A 17061-nucleotide genomic window follows, 5' to 3' on the forward strand; every position below is an offset into this window, starting at 1 on the left:
GGTTTGGATGCCTGGTTTATATGTTGATAGCTTGTTGCTCCAGCACAGTTTTTGAAATGACTGTTCTTCTCCATTAAACTGCCTTTTCCCTGAACTGAAGATCAGCTAACTATTTCTGACCTGTAAGGTCTGCTAGAACATTCCTTAATTTATCTTTCTCCATTAGAACCAAGAATGGAGCAGTATCTTTTGAATAACATCCATTTGTGCAAGAAAAAGAAAACTCAGTAACATTTACCCTGTCAGAAGCCTGAGATATATACCAGCTCTTCACACATAGCTACATTTACTCTACTTTATAGATAATTGAGGGATTTTCACCGGTAATTTTTACTATTCCCATTTTTTATGCATAGACGTTGGTCATATATCAGGACTCTTATGTACACTAGAACCTCCCTTCCTTTTTCGGTGGTCCCTTAGACACTCATCATTTTTCTAGTCTCTTATGATGTTTATCATCAGGCTTCTGATAGGTGAGCTCCTAAAAGCCTGAAGAGCCTGCTGTAATCCTGGAGCAGTGCACCTTTGAACATCGCTGCCATGCCCAGCAATGGGAGTGTTGGGCTGCAGCCACAGTGTTCAGAAGTAAAAAGTCAGCTGAAATCACGGGGCATGTTGGTCAGTTCAAATTTTCTGATAGTCGCATTTTTAAAATTAGCAAAAGATAAGCTTAAATTTTATAGTAATTTTATTGTTTCTAAAGTAGAATCATTTCAACATGCAGGGGTGGGGATATAGAGGTGTGACTCAGTTGGGAGCTTGTTTGCCTAACATGCAGGAAGCTCTGAGTTCCATCTCTAGCACTTCATAAAATGAGGCATGATGGCAAATGCCTGTGATCCCAGCCCTTGAGATGTAGAAATGGGAGGATCAAGAGTTCAGAGTCATTCTTGATGACTTAGGGAGCTGCAGACTAGTGTAAGCTACATGAGACCCTGTCTTTAAAAAAGAAAAATCTGTCAACATCATAAAAACTTTTATACACAAAATACACACTTCTAGATCTTGTTGTGGTTGTGAATCTTTAATATCTGATGTTTATTTGCAGTTTTAAAGTAGACTTCACTCAGACATGCCATTTGAGAAATACATGGTAGCCACTTGCAACTTATAAAAGGACAGTGCCAAATATACCAGGCTGTGGTCTAGCCAAGTGGTGCAGACCACCATCCTAAGGTCGATTTGCTTCACTCCACTCAGTGTTAGCCATCTTCAGCCCTTGAGCAGAGTTGCTGGTTTTATATAGTCAAGAGTTTACTTCATTAAGCATCAGACATCATCATTTTTCATAGATGCTTAGAAACATATTAACATCTTTGTCTGTTCTCTTTATCAGAGTGTAGTATAGCAGTTAAAAGTGTAGAGTACAGAGCCGTAAACTTGGTTTTAAATCTAATGTTACTGGAGCAGGGTGTTTTAGAATGTGCTACATAGATTCCAAGCAGTATAGTGTTCTTGTGTGTAAAATGTGGTACACACTATAACAGATTGTTGTAAAAAAAAATGAGAAAATCCATGGTAAACATGTTTCTGTTACTATTACATCCCATTACTATAGCCAGCTACATCTACAGATTTCTAGCAGTCATTCAACACAGCAGTATGATTTAGCACTCTCTTATTGCAAGTGATTGTACCTTGGCATGATACTTTGGTATCTCATAAATGAGTCACAGTATTTAGGCAGGTTGGACTTTTCTTGATATTTCCAGCTCGCTTTGCTATTGGGTGTCATTGGTCCATTCTTTATCTGTCTCTTCTCACACGGAGTGCACATTTCCATCTACCCTCCTCCCCTTTCTAGGTCACCACTTCCACTTTATGTCGGTAGAGTCGTCTTCAAGAATCATTTGCCTAAATATATTATTAGCTTAAGTAGCCCTTCCCCTTTTGCACTTCAGTGCATGTTAAAGCTTCCCATTTTTAACTGGCAACAATATCTTATGTGTTCCTACTCTACTCTAGTGAGATACGCCTTTCTGCCTTCTTTTTTGGATATCCTGCCTAATCTCCAGAGCCCTGTGCATCACCTGTGCATCTTTACTCCTCACTTTTGGCAGCCACTGACGTTCCTTCAGCAAATATTTTTAGAGTTCTTGGCCCTAGATGTTAAGGAAGGATAAAATGAAGAACAAGAGAAATGCTATCACTTTACTCAAAAATGTACAGTGTGTTGGGTAGAAGAAATTATCAAGTGTAATAACAGTTGGTATCTGGCTCATTTCCCTTATCATTTGTATTCATCCATGTATTTCAGCAACATTCACTGAGTGTTTTTTTTACATTTCAAGCATTCTGCTGCTGTACAAGTGCTAAGTGCAATAGACATTGTCTCTCTTTCATTGAATTAATGAATCATAAAGGAATTAATTGAATCATAAAGGAAGTAGACAAATAACTTAAAAAGATTTTTCAGGTAATGAACTTGAGTGCTTTGAAGGAAGGACACCATTTATGACTACCTAGCCTGAAGTCAGAGAAACTCCCTGGGAATGGGCAACAGAAGCCCTTAGGTTGAGAGAGACCCTGGAGATGGAATAGTGTGACAGCAGACCTAAAGCAGAAAGAAGCAGTGGGCTAGTGGAAGAGATGGGAATGTTCACATCTGGACAGGTGCTTCAAGCCTACCTTGCAAGGGAGGCCTTCTCCAGGTGTCTGATAGGGCAAGCCTCTGCCTGTCACAGATTTGTTTTGGTTCTGGTTTTGGTTTTTTGTTTGTTTTGGATTTTGGAGACAAGATTTCTCTGTGTAAATGCTCTGGCTGTCCTGGAACTAGCTCTTGTAGACCAGACTGACGGTGAGTTCACAGAGATCCGCCTACCTCTACCTCCTGAGTGCTGGAATCAAAGATGTGCACTCCCCCCCCCCCCCCCCAACTTCTGTCACAGGTTTTTACTCACCAGGAACTACCACGAAGGTCTCAACCTCGGTATGTCTTGTTTCATTTATTGTTTTTATTTTAGTTTTATAAAATTATTGTTTGAAACTATAATATAATGGCTTCATTTCCCTCTTCCCTTTTCTTCTTTGTTTTGTTTTTCGAGACAGTAGCTCTGACTTTCCTGGAACTCACACTGTAGACCAGGCTGGCCTCCAATTCACGGAGATCCACCTGCTTCTGCCTCCTGAGTGCTGGGATTAAAGGTGTGTGCCACCACCGCCCGGCCCCTTTACTCCTTCTAAACCCTCCCTTAGACCACCACCACCCCTCCCCACTTTCTTTCTTTCAAATTTATGGCCTCTTTTCTTAAACCATTGTGTGTGCATGTGTTCTTAAACACATAAGTTCAACCTACTCAGTCTGTATAATGTTACTTGTATATTAATTTTTAGGGAAGACTATTTGGTTTTAGATAACCAGTTGGTGTAATCTTCCCCGGGCACTGTATTTCTTCTGTTCTCAGCATTCGTTAGATGCCTGTAGTTCTTTGTGTAGGGTTGGGGTCTGATCCCTCCTCCCATCTAGTTCATCATGTCTTTGGTGTTCTTTTTTTTTTTTAAATTTAAATGACTTTTAATGGGTTTAAAAAGAACACTCAAAATTCAGAGATGTATTTCAAACTAAAGACATTAATATGTTGCAACCCTCAAAGAGAATTGTAAAGAAGTTTCCTAAATCTCTGTGGCATAGGTGTGACTGCACAGCCTCCCTGTGTGATTGGGCAGATACGTCCTCGAGCAACTTCAGCACACACAAGGGCTGGCATTTCTGTTGAAAGTTCATCCTGCTATTCTGATCACACCCCACACATTCTTCTTCCACGCCAGGCTGTGGCTTGGCAAGCAGTCAGTTCCCTGTCTTGGAAGAAGGGCTGGGCACAGAGGAAAGGAGGGCTAGGAGAAGAAAACACTGGTGCCTGGTAGAGGGGTCCCTAAAAGTCTTCCATTCAGAATAGCTGGTCACATAATTTAAGACTCACTTTGAAACCTTGGTGTAGCTGGTTTCCTTGCAGAATCTGATACAGGCTGCCCGGGAGTCACTGAGTGAGTTAACTCCTTTTGCTTCAGACCACGTTTCTGGAATGGAGACTGGAATGTGAGAGGCATTGTTAGGCAGTCGTGGAGACTTTATGAGTCTAGCTTCTGACATTCTGACACTGTTACAGCAAAATCCCTGCTCCTCTGGCTCTTATGGCCTTTCTTTCCCTCTTCAGCAGTGATCCCCAAGCCTTAGTTGCAGGAGTGGTAGATATATCCCTTGGGACTAGATGCCACAAGTTTGCATTTAGATTGATTGTGGTTTTCTGCAATGGTTTCTGTCTGTTGGAAAGAGAAATTTCCTTGATCAGGGGTGAAGACTACATTTATGTGTGGGAATTGGACAAATATCTACAATGTAGTTAGGAATTATAATGGTTGTGTAAAGTGGAGGGAGGGAGCATTGTCAGCCTAGGTAAGAAAATTTCACGTAAACTATACATATATCTTTATCTAGTAACTTAAGTGTAGTGTAGTTATTTTTAGGCAGACAGTTAGTATGATTCCTTATGACTTTTCCAGACATCTTGACTGTTATTTTACCCTCTCCCTTCCTTCTGTATTTATATTTTTTCCTCTCCCTAATTAGAGCCCCCCCCCCACTATTTTTCCCATTTTATTGTTTTAATTTTATGTGTATGGGTATCTTATCTGCATGTATGTCAATTTATCACTTACATGCTTCGAGCCCACTGAGGTCAGAAAATAGCATAGAATCTCCTGGGACTAGAGTTTCAGACAGTTATGAGCTTAGGTGCTGGAGCTAGGACCCAAGTCCCTTGGAAGAGCAGCCAGTGCTCTTAACCGCTGAGCCAACTTTCTAGCTCCCATGTCCTAATTTAAATGATAGATAGAGAGCTAGTGCAGACATTGTAGCTGCTGAATGGAAGAAAAAGCAAGCTTATAGTTTGCAAGCTGCCAGGGTTGCCCACCGCTATGTGTGTCCCAGTGTGTGCTAAAGCACTCTTAGTTTGTTGTCTTATTTCTTGTGGGAGCTTTGGAAGTCATAAATAATGTTTTCATTAGAGAGAAACTGAGGATTGGGAGTTAAATAATTTCCCAAGTTCCCATATGTTTTATTAAATGGCATAGATGGAGAAGGATGCAGATCCTAAGTCAAGATTTGAACTGGAGCTGCTTGTTTCCCTTGCTCTTAACTCTTCTGTACAAACAAATAAAGCTGCTGCTACTTCTGCTCATCCTGTTCTTCTTCCTTCTTCTTGTTTGTTTTTCAAGACAGGGTTTCACTGTAGCTTTGGAACCTGTCCTGCAATTTACTCTGTAGACCAGGCTTGCCTCACACTCACAGAGATCCATCCGCCTACCTCTGTCACCCCAGTGCTGGGATTAAAGGCATGTGCCTCCACCTTAGGCTGTGAGGCTCTTCTTACAAACAGCATCATGAATAGATGCCATAGCCATACTCATAGCAGACTTTACCATCCCTTCCTGCCTATCTGCCTTCGCTCAAACATTGCATACTGCTGATGCCACCCAGACCATATGTTGGACACTGGGATACAAGTAATCATGGTCTGTGGTCTCAAGGTTGAGATACCAAATTATACATGCTCACTTCAGTATCCCTGAGACTTTGAGAACAGAGATCCAGAGAGTTCTAGGGACATGAGAATAAGCCTTTGACTTCTGTCTGGAGCCCTGTGTTGCTCTGGAGTAGGAGGAAGTCAGAGAAGCATTGCCAGTGAAAATGAGGCTTGAGCTAAATCTTAGTGACCTGACCATCTAAGAGCATGGCACCTCCAGGCTGTTGTCTACACCATGGTCAAACAGATGTGCCATCTGGTGAGGCTGTGACTAAGCCCTAGGTGTGTGTTCAGTAATAGAGGGTGTGAAGGAGCAGCTTGGAAAGCAGCAGAGCACAGTGGAAGGTGTTGTAGAAGGCGGATTCATTTGTCTTTATTCTAAAGGTAGGGAAAGGTGACAATGCCATATTTATATTCTGAAATGTCCTTTTGGTTGTAGGATTGAAAGAATGTCTACAGGAAGTATTTATAAAAGGTTGTGGAGTTTGTGAAAGTCATAATCCTGACAATTCTGTAAATTTGTTTGGAAGACTGCGTAATTCAGATTAATACAGAGGACTTTCCAGAAATGACAGAATTAGCATGTAAAAATGTTAATACAATTATTGTAAACTTGTTCAGGACAGTAGAGCTCTGTACAGGACCATGATGAAAATGGAATAAGGTATGAAAACAAGAAGGTGCTTGGGTTTGAAGATGTTGACAGGAGCTCCCCAAAGAGGGCAGATAGTAGCTACAAAGGCCTAGATTCCATTTAGCAGCCAGCAGGTGTTTTCTCTCTAAAACTGCTGTCCTGGAGAACTTAAAGCCATTCTTCCTGAGGGAGGTTGCTATGTTTTGAATTTTAGGTACTTATCAGTTTTTACCATTTGTTTTATGTAGGTTCTGGGGAAATTGAAACGTGGACAGTCTTAATTTTTTCCTTCTGACTTCAGAGATCAAGCTCTGAGTGACAACCTTCTCAGTATCCTCCCACCTTTTCCCTTACTAATGCCCAGCAGACTCTTAATATTGATTGCCATCACAGTAAACACCAGGGCTCTGGTATTGAGAGTTCTGGACATGTCAGACTAATGTGTTCTTTTCTTTTTCATTAAAAGCAAAACAGAACCATAAGCTTTTTTTTTTTTGCCTATGGTCATCACACTTCAAAAGATTCATTCTCCTGTATTTCCAAAAGATGGGTACATTTTTATGAATATGTAAATTGAACATACCAGATAAAATCTGGAAAAATCTGTGATGTGTCCTGCAATGCTCCTAAAGTTTTTAATGTATGAATTAAATGTTATCAATATGTAGGCTACAGGCTTCTATCACTTCATAAAAGCCACACCAGAAATTGAATATTGGTTATCTCATTGAAATACATTTTCCAAGTGAAAAAAAGTTTACATCAATTGTTGATACATAAATAAGTGAAACCAAGTTGCTATATTCACTGAAAGTTTGGTTCCATGTCTCTATCCCTTCTGCCCATGGCTCTTTCTGACCACAGGATCCATTTTACTCCTGTTCAGTGTTCAAACTCCCACCTCTCGTTTCCTTTTTCCTGCTTGCTAGTCTTGATTAGTGTGTTCTTGGGTACCAGTCAGACAGGACCTCAGGGTTTATCTGCCCCAGGCTCTCTGTGCTTCATTGTAATCAGAAGATGAAGACTTATTGAAGAAATCTTGGTGAAATGAGAATCCTTTTTCATGCTAGATACTTTGTAATACATACAGTCATTTAATCTTTATAAGACCTTTGTGCAGCAAATAGGATTATTTCCTATGTAATTCTAGAGTTTCATAGTACAGTGGGCACTTCGAATCCGTGTCCGTGCTGAGAAATAAATTACCCCAGGATAGTGGAAGTGGGAGTTCAAGGGTGAGGAAGCTAGCCTGTCTCAGAGTTTTTCCTAACTCTAACACTGAGAGCAGTAATTAATAAATTGTACCTCCTGAAACAGAAGCTTCTCTAAAGCAAAGGACATGGTCAACAAGACAAAACGGCAGCTGACAGAATAGGAAAAGATCTTTACTAACCTCACATTGGACAGAGGACTGATCTCCAATAAATGCAAAGAACTCAAGAAACTTTACATCAAAAGAATAAATAATCCAATAAAGAAAATGGGGTACAGACCTAAACTGTCAACAGATAAATCTCAATTGACTGAAAGACACCTAAGGAAATGTTCAACATCCTTAGCCATCAGAGAAATGCAAATCAAAACAACTCTGAGATTTTATCATACATCTGTCAAAATGGCCAAGATCAAAAACACTGATGATAGCTTATGCTGGAGAGGATGTTGGGTAAGGGGAACACTCCTTTCTATCTAGCCTTCAACTCCAAGAACCTCAGGAAAGTGCATTGTAAGCAACTTCCAAAACTCTAGAGTTAACAGAGACATATCGCTGCCTGGGCAGTTACCCAAAGTTCTTCTGTAACATTGGGGCATTGATCTTCAGCCTACAGACCCATAGTATCTGGCAGACTGTAGTGATGAGGCAAGCAGGCCTGCTTTTCGTCCTGCCCGGCTCCCGCAAGGCTAGCTTTACACCTGAAATAATTACACGGAAACTGTATTCTTTGAAACACTGCTTGGCCCATTATACCTAGCCTCTTCTTGGCTAACTCTTACATATTCGTTTAACCCATATCTAGTAATTTGTGTAGCACCACGAGGTGGTAGCTTACTGGGAAAGATTCAGCATGTCTGACCTGGCAGCTGGCTCCATGGCGTCTGCCTCACTGCCTTCTTTCTCCCATCATTCTGTTCTGTCTACTTCGTCTATCTAAGCTGCTGTCCTATCAAAAGCCAAGGCAGTTTCTTTATTAACCAGTGAAAGTAACACATAGACAAATGACCTTCCTCCATCAGCAGACTTTTCCATAAAGCAAGAAATTTGAAAGACTGTTTCACCTATATTGACAGCTTGTTAGTCACTTTCTTCTGTGTCCTGCAGAATGTCTGGCAGCTCTTTCATGAAGGAGGAACTGTAAAGGACCGTCTCACCTTCTTTTTGGCAAGTTCACCAGTCATTTTTCTGTGGGTCCTGCATGTCCAGTTTATATGGCATACTGTCTAGCAGTCCAGGCAAAAGCAGTTTCTTGCCCAAATGGCTAGCAAACTTCATAAGGAGCCTCTTTGATGCCCATCATCCTCTTCAAATAGATTGTACTGCCAGAAGCAGACATGTCTCACATGTCTTTAAGTTCTTAAAACATTTTAAATACCAAATTCTGTAGGTCTTTGAAGTGGTGAAGATTATCTGTCTTAACTGACATATATATATATATATATATATATATATATATATATATATATATCCTAACTAACATGACTAAAGGTTTGATTAATAGATGACTATCTAATCTATATTTCTTAATTATATATTACATTTTTTATTGATTTTTATTGAGCTCTACATTTTTCTCTGCTCCCCTCCCTGCCTCTCCCCTCCCCCCTTCAACCCTTCCTCAAGGTCCCCATGCTCCCAATTTACTCAGGAGATCTTGTCTTTTTCTACTTTCTATTTCCCATGTAGATTAGCTCTATGTCAATCTCTCTGAGTGTCCTCATTGTTGTCTAAGTTATCTGGGATTGTGGATTGTAGGCTGGCTTTCTTTGCTTTATGTTTTAAAATCACCTATGAGTGAGTACATGTGATAATTGTCTTTCTGTGTCTGGATTACCTCACTCAAAATAATGTTTTCTTGCTCCATCCATTTTCCTGCAAAATTCAAGATGTCGTTATTATTTTCTGCTGTGTAGTACTCCACTGTATAAATGTACCACATTTTCCTGATCCATTCTTCGGTTGAGGGGCATTTAGGTTGTTTCCAGGTTCTGGCTATGACAAACAATGCTGTTATGAACATAGTTGAGCACATGTCCTTGTGGTACGATTGAGCATCCTTTGGAAATATACCCAAAAGTGGTATTACTGGGTCTGGAGGAAGATTGTTTCCTAATTTTTAGAGAAATCACCACACTGACGTTCAAAGGGGCTGTACCAGCTTGCATTCTCACCAGCAATGCAGAAGTGTTCCCTTTCCCCACAACCTCTCCAGCATAAGTTGTCATCAGTGTGGCCATGCTTATAGGTGTAAGATGGAATCTCAGAGTTGTTTTGATTTTCATTTCTCTGATGACTAAGAATGTTGAACATTTCCTTAAGTGTCTTTCAGCCATTTTAGATTCATTTGAGAGTTCTCTATTTAGGTCTGTACTCCATTTTTTAATTTCATTATGTGTTCTTTTGCTGACCAATTTCTTGAGTTCTTTGTATATTTTGGAGATCAGACCTCTGTCTGATGTGGGATTAGTGAAGATCTTTTCTCATTCTGTAGGCTGTCATTTTGTCTTGTTGACCGTGTCCTTTTCTTTACAGAAGCTTTTCAGTTTTAGGAGGTCCCATTTATTAATTGTTTCTCTCAGTTTCTATGCTGTTGGGGTTAAATTTAGGAAGCGGTCTCCTGTGCCAGTGGGTTCAAGTGTACTTCCCATTTTCTCTTCTATAAGGTTCAGTGTGGCTGGTTTTATGTTGAGGTCTTTGATCCATTTGTACTTGAGTTTTGTGCATGGTGATAGATATGGGTCTATTTTCATTCTTCTACATGTTGATAACCGGTTATGCCAGCACCAGTTGTTAAATATGCTTTCTTTTTTCCATTTGATATTTTTTGCTTCTTTGTCAAAAATCAGATGTTCGAAGATGTGTGGATTGATATCCAGGTTTTCTATTCGTTTCCATTGGTCCTCCTGTCTGTAGTAGAGTTTGAAGTCATGGATTGTGATGCCTCCAGAAGTTCTTTTATTGTACAGGATTGTTTTGGCTATCCTGGGTTTTTTGCTTTTCCAAATGAAGTTGAGTACCGTTCTTTCAAGGTCTGTGAAGAATTTTGTTGGGATTTTGATGGGCATTGCATTGAATCTGTAGATTGCTTTTGGTAAGATTGCCATTTTTACTATGTTAATTCTGCCTACCCAAGAGCATGGGAGATCTTTCCACTTTCTGGTGTCTTCTTCAGTTTCTTTCTTCAAAAATTTAAAGTTCTTGTCATACAAGTCTTCCATTTGTTTGGTTAGAGTTACTCTTAGATATTTTATGCTATTAGATATTTTGGCTATTATGAAGGGTGTTGAATCTCTGATTTCTTCCTCAGCCCTTTTATCATTTGTGTATAGGAGGGCTACTGATTTTTTTTTTTTTTGAGTTAATCTTGTATCCTGCTACATTACTGAAAGTGTTTATGAGTCATAGAAATTCCTTGGTAGAATTTTTGGGATCGCTTATATAAACTATCATATCATCAACAAACAGTGAGAGTTTGACTTCTTTTCTGATTTGTATCCCCTTGATCTCCTTTTGGTGTCTTATTGCTCTAGCTATGACCTCAAGAACTATATTGAATAAATGTGGAAAGAATGGACAACCTAGTCTTGTTCCTGAGTTCAGTGGAATCACTGGGAATTTCTATCCATTTAGTTTGATGTTGGTTGTTGGCTTGCTGTATATTGCCTTTATTATATTTAGGTATGATCCTTGTATCCCTTCTCTCTCCAAAACCTTTATCCTGAAGGAATGTTGTATTTTGCCAAAAGCTCTTTCGGCTTGTAATGAGATGATCATGTGGTTTTTGTTTTTCAGCTTGTTTATATGGTGGATTATGTTGACAGATTTTCGTATGTTGAACCATCCCTGCATCTCTGGAATGAAGCCAACTTGGTTAATGGTAGATGATGGTTCTGATGTGTTCTTGGATTCAATTTGCCAGTATTTTACTTAGTATTTTTGCATCAATGTTTATGAGTGAGAATGGTCTGTAATTTGCTTTCTTAGTAATGTCTTTTTGTGGTTTGGGTATCATGGTTATTGTAGCCTCATAGAAAGAATTTGGCATTGTTCATTATGTTTCTCTTGTGTGGAATATTTTGAGGTGTATTGGTATTAGTTCTTCTTTGAAAGTCTTGTAGAATTCTGAGCTGAAACCATTTGGTCCTGGGCCTTTTTTGGTTGGGAGACTTTTGATATCTGTTTTTATTACTTCAGCAGTTATAGGTCTATTTTATTTGCTTACCTGGTCTTGATTTGCTTACTTGGTTTAATTTTGGTAAGTGATACTTATCCAGAAAGTTGTCCATTTTCTTTAAGTTTTCCAATTTTATGGAGTATGGGCTTTCGAAATATGACCTGCTGATTCTCTGTATTTCCTCTGTGTGTGTTGTTATGTCTTCTTTTCATTTCTGATTTTGTTAATTTGGATATTATCTCTTTGCCTTTTGATTAGTTTGGATAAAGGTTTGTCTGTTTTGTTGATTGTCTTGAAGAACCCTTTGTCTCATTGATTCTTTGTATCGTTTTCTTTGTTTCTGTTTTGTTGATTTCAGCTCTCAATTTGATTATTTCCTGCTGTCTAGTTCTTTTAGGTGAGCTTTCTTCTTTTTGTTTTAAAGTTTTCAAATGTTCTGTTAATTCACTCGTGTGAAAATATAATACATTTTTAATGAGTTGTATAAACATAATACCTTAAACAAGAAAATATATACATTAACAAAATTGACCTTAAATTTCTATCAGCAGACCAAAATCCATACCATTGTAGAGTGTGTGTGTGTGTGTATCCCTTTTTTTTTTAGAAAGCAATTGACTGTGACCCTTAACCACTTATAATCAACCCTCTTTAAATGAAAACAAACATTTAAAAACCATATTTGAGATTCTGTGTGTAGTTTTCTAGACTACATCCTGCTAATTGGGGACACTGTTAATCAGGTCTTTCATGGGCTATCCTGTGGACCATCTCACCCAGTAGTCCTGAAGCTGTTGTAGATGTTGGAAAACCTGGGCCTTCGCTTCAGGGGGTCTTATTTAATCAATCCTTTTTAGGTGGTAAGGAATCCACAACTTTTTATCCTGTGGGGAAACAAAAGCAGAAGTTCTTTTCCAGAGTAACATGTCCTCAGACTTAAATTTTGAAGTCAATACCTTTAAAATGTAAATGTTAGTTTAGCTTAGCAGCCAATATAGTGAAATGTCTCTTTGCAGTTAGCTCATTCACAGTCACAAGGTTCAAAGAAAACGCAATAACATACATAATCCAGACTCTTTGTTTAATTTTTATCTTTACGTAGCTTTTTTTTTCTTACTCTGTTTCTTTTATTTTTGCTTTTTCATTTTTGGTTTTGTTTGTTTATTTGTTTGTTTTTGGGACAGGGTTTCTCTTGGTATCTTTGGCTGTCCTGGAACTCAGTCTGTAAACCAGGCTGGCCTCAAACTCACAGAGATTTGCCTGCTTCTGCCTCCCAAGTGCTGGGATTAAAGGTGTGAGTCACTACAACTAGCTACTCTATTCCATTTGTTAAGGACTTTCTCTATCCTTTTTCTTTTCTCTCCTAAGCCTATGTATATATGTTAAACACACTGTAAACCATTTAAAGTTTTTTTTTTCCTGAATCTGCCTATTGTATATCACTATCTCTTTTGAGTACATGAATTTTTAATTTGTTAAGCAACATGACTAGGATTAAAGCTGCAGCTTTGGCAATTAGTTCTGTCATATTCCTTAGCTTTTTGAGAGTCTAACTTCATGGTGGAGGTATTGGCGAGAACCATGTTTATTGCCACAGCTCTGTGGAGTTTCAAGGTCCATGCCACCACCAAGAAGCCGGCTGCTCATAAACACCATTTAAGTGTTTGTTGGCAGAGCCTCTTCAAAGAACTATAAGGTTTTTGTCACTAATGTTGAGTCAGGAAGCCTCTCTTAATGGAGCCACACCTCTGCTTGCCTCCAGCATACAGAGCGCACCAAAGACAATGCTGCTACCAAGAAGCTGTGCTTCACTCAGTTCTTTTCTCTCTAGGATTTTTTTTTCTTTCTTTTTTTTTTTTTAAACTTTCTCAGACTTTATGTGGAAATTCTTGCCAAATGTTTGGGCGCCATTTGTAAACAGAAACTGTACTTTTGTTTCCCAGTTAAATGTATAAAATAGAAACAGTCACTGAGTTGAATGGGCCAAGGCCAGTTTCCCAGTGTTGTAAATAGAAATTGTACTTTTTGTTTCCCAGCTGTCCAGACCCAAATAATCAATCACACAGAAACTATATTAATTACAACAACACTGTTTGGTCAATGGCTTAGGCATATTCCTGGCTAGTTCTTACATCTTAAATTAAGCCATTTCTATTAATCTGTGTATTGCCACTAGGCTGTGGCTTACTGGTGCCTGCATGTTACTCCTTTGGCAACTATATGGTATCTCATTAACTTTACCTGCTCTCTCTCTTTATGTCTCTGTTCGGATTTCCCACCTGACTTTACTCTGCTAAGCCACGGGCCAAAACAGCTTTATTCATCAACCAATGAAAGCGACATATATACTGAACAGCATCACACATCACTGTGTGATACACAGTACCCACAGCACACAGCCAATGACATTGTCTTGTCCTAGAAAGTGACAACACAGCAGTAGCTCCTGTTAGAGGATGATTGCTTTGTGGAGGCACAAAGGAACCAGCAGGTTTGTGCACAGAGTGGAATGTTTTATCACCATCTCCTTGGATATTCAGTTGAGGACTTAGAGCCCTGTTTGCTGCTAAATCTTGCTAATGACCTCACTCCTCTTATATAATACAGAAGGAGGCCTTCTTAAGACACAGCACTACATAGAGTAAACCCGCCTGCCTGGAATGAGCTGCCGCGGTCACGGCTCTACTGTTGCTCTGCTGTGTATCCATACTGGGAGGACTGACAGAACTCTTCAAGCTGGTCCCCATCTGACCTTACTATAGTCATCTCATATTTATATTCTACTTCTCTTGTATGCTAGACTCTACATATATCACTGAATCTAATCCTGAATTAGACCATTATGGCCTCGTTATGGATGTGGAAATTGAAAGCCAAGGGGAAGCTTATTTTGAAATCATATAGCCCAAGAACCACGGAGCTGAGACTTGAACCCAGGTCTCTCTGACTGCAAAGCTCTGAGTTGGTGTTCTCCTAAAGATTGTCTGTTTTTACACTTACTTTGTGGTTAAGTTGACAGCTTGCTGTAAAGAACTAGAAGATCCTACACTCAGACAAGAATTTCATTTTTCTTCCTAACATTGCAAACCCATGAAATGTAAAGTGACAAACATGGCCAGATTACTTTCTTTTTATCAATCCATTTAGCAGATTCATAGTTTCCATTAATTTTCATCTGTCCCTATTACTTGTTTTATATAATAAATACTTCTCAAGCTTGGCAGACACTGAGTATAGATCACCTGAAGTAGACTCTCTCAATAAGCAGAGTGCAGCTAAAGATTGTGAATTAACTGGGAAAATTGCAAATCAGGTAGTCAGTGCAATAATTCCTTGTCACATCCAATCAATAAACTTTGTAAATCAACTCATTTAATTCAAAAAATGATCTATATAGATCAAGCAACCAATTAAACAATTAGCATACACTTTGCAATTAATTAATTAAAGCATCAATCACATAATTAACATTCCAAATTTTAGCTGCAGAATTTAGAATTCTCCTGCCTTCTGAACTATTAGATTATGCTTTTGAAGCCAACCTGCCTAAATGCTAGTAGGTTTTCAATTTCCCAGTCCACTCTGCAGCTCGTTGTTCTAAAGTATTTACATTGGTTTCAGCATTCGTTTATTTACTTACTTAACTTATGTATTGTCAAGGTCTCATGTATCCCAGGCTAGCTATGTGGCCAACGATAACCTTGAACTTGTGATTCTCCTGCCTCTCCCTTCTGAGTGCTGGTATTACAGGACTAAACCTCTACCTCTGATTTATGCCAGGACTTTATACATGCTTGACAAGCACTAACTACACCCCAACCCTAATTTCAGCTTTTAAATTGTGTTGGTGTGGTGTCCTGTCATTATAAACAAATTGGCTTTTTATTGTCCCTCAAGGAGAAAGGTATTTGTTGATTCTGAAAGGGCAAGACTAGAATCTGGAAGTCCTGACTGGACATGAAACGGAACTGTCCAGAAGTTGTTAGAAGGGCCAGATGTGAGCATCAGGATAATCAGGCCTTGTGCTTTTATTCAGCTAAGGTTCTGTAGTGTTTGGAAAGGAAAAGTGGCTGGTCTTGGTCACAGGATTACTGTGCATCAAAGCCCACTTACCCCCCCCCCCCCCCGTAGTTTTTTTCTTTATTTGTGACTGTGTTCTCATGGTACTGTACCACTTCCTTCCCCTCCTGTATTACAAGCTTCCATTTTTGTTTTTAGTTTGGTTTGGCTTAGCTTTACTTTTTTGAAAGAGACTTTCTCTGTGTAGCCTTGGCTGTCCTTTAACTCACTCTGTAGACCTCGAACTCACAGAGATCCACCTGCCTCTGCTTCCTGAGTGCTGGGATTAAAGCTGTGCACCACCACCGCCCTACTGTATAAGGCTAACATTAAATCTTACTTTTCATCTGAAGAATTGAGTTCTAGGTCTTATCTCTCACAGATGTCCAGGTTCTGTTGGGAAAATGACACAGTATGACAACACTTGTATTGCCAAGTGTTTTCTCCTTATCAGTGAATGGGGAGGTAGGGGTTCTTGGTGTATCCCAGGCTGAGGGTAGAGAGCAACAGAGTCAATGTGGTGGCTGGGCTCCATGCTGTCTGGACTGCATGTCTCTTCCTACAGTACTCATTTGCCTGTGTGGTTTTTCTTTCAGTGACAATGTCAGTGCCTACTGCCTGCATATTGCTGAGGATGATGGGGAGGTAGACACAGATTTCCCACCGTTGGATTCCAATGAGCCCATTCATAAGTTTGGCTTCAGTACTTTGGCCCTGGTTGAAAAGTATTCATCTCCTGGTCTGACATCCAAAGAATCACTCTTTGTTCGAATGTGAGTACTACTTGTTACTTTCCTCAGTGTTTCACCCTGACCTGCTAGTATTTTGCATCACGTTTTGTGCATCAGGTGAATTATGTGTGGTGCCTAGAACATCTGCTCACATGACTACTTGCAGAATGATTTGGGAACATGTGTGTGCATTGCTGTTTCATGCCTCTGCACCTACAGCATGTACAGCCAGTAACAGGCGTAGGTAGAGTTGGGAACAGCATGTCTACAGATGGCCTCTGGGAGCAGTGGTGACAAGGAGCCTAGGAAGCAGCATTTGGGTTTGCCACTTTCTAGTCAAGGAAATGAAAATGTGTATTGTGGTCATTTTTCTGTTGTGATTTAAAAACCTTTTCTCTCCGTCTGGCCCAAATTCAATTTGATTTTCCTCGTTGCCTTCTTTTAGACTGTGCTTAGCCTTTCCTGTGCCTTTGTGAGTCTGGTGCAGCCTGTGAAAGTGTCTGTACATACATAAAATAACAGTCCTAGAAATCTATCTCCTGCATTGAAAGTGAACACATCATAAGCAGATGTATAGTGATACATGTATCTTTACTAATAGATCACCCAACCATCCGCCTTACAGCCTGCTGATTCAGAGCAGAGATGAGTCTAAGTGCTGTTTGAGGATGCTGCACCAGTTGAAGCAAACAGTACTGTTAGCTAAGATGATCATTATTAGC

At 39.6% G+C, this 17061-nt stretch overlaps 1 protein-coding gene across 10 annotated transcripts in view; it reads left to right on the forward strand.

The window, feature by feature from the left end:
- The window catches only part of Mapkap1 (MAPK associated protein 1), a 254905-nt gene that overhangs the window by 126987 nt on the left and 110857 nt on the right, over window positions 1-17061 (forward strand). For all 10 annotated transcript variants that reach the window (XM_041674614.1, XM_041674611.1, XM_041674617.1 and 7 more), the window contains one exon: window positions 16205-16381. In XM_041674614.1, the coding sequence (XP_041530548.1) occupies window positions 16205-16381 (177 nt within the window). The remainder of the gene's footprint in view (window positions 1-16204; window positions 16382-17061) is intronic.

This window comes from Microtus oregoni, unplaced genomic scaffold (assembly GCF_018167655.1).
Source record: "Microtus oregoni isolate MIOR12 unplaced genomic scaffold, Mior012 000025F_ref0000491, whole genome shotgun sequence".
Classification (NCBI taxonomy): Eukaryota; Metazoa; Chordata; class Mammalia; order Rodentia; family Cricetidae; genus Microtus; species Microtus oregoni.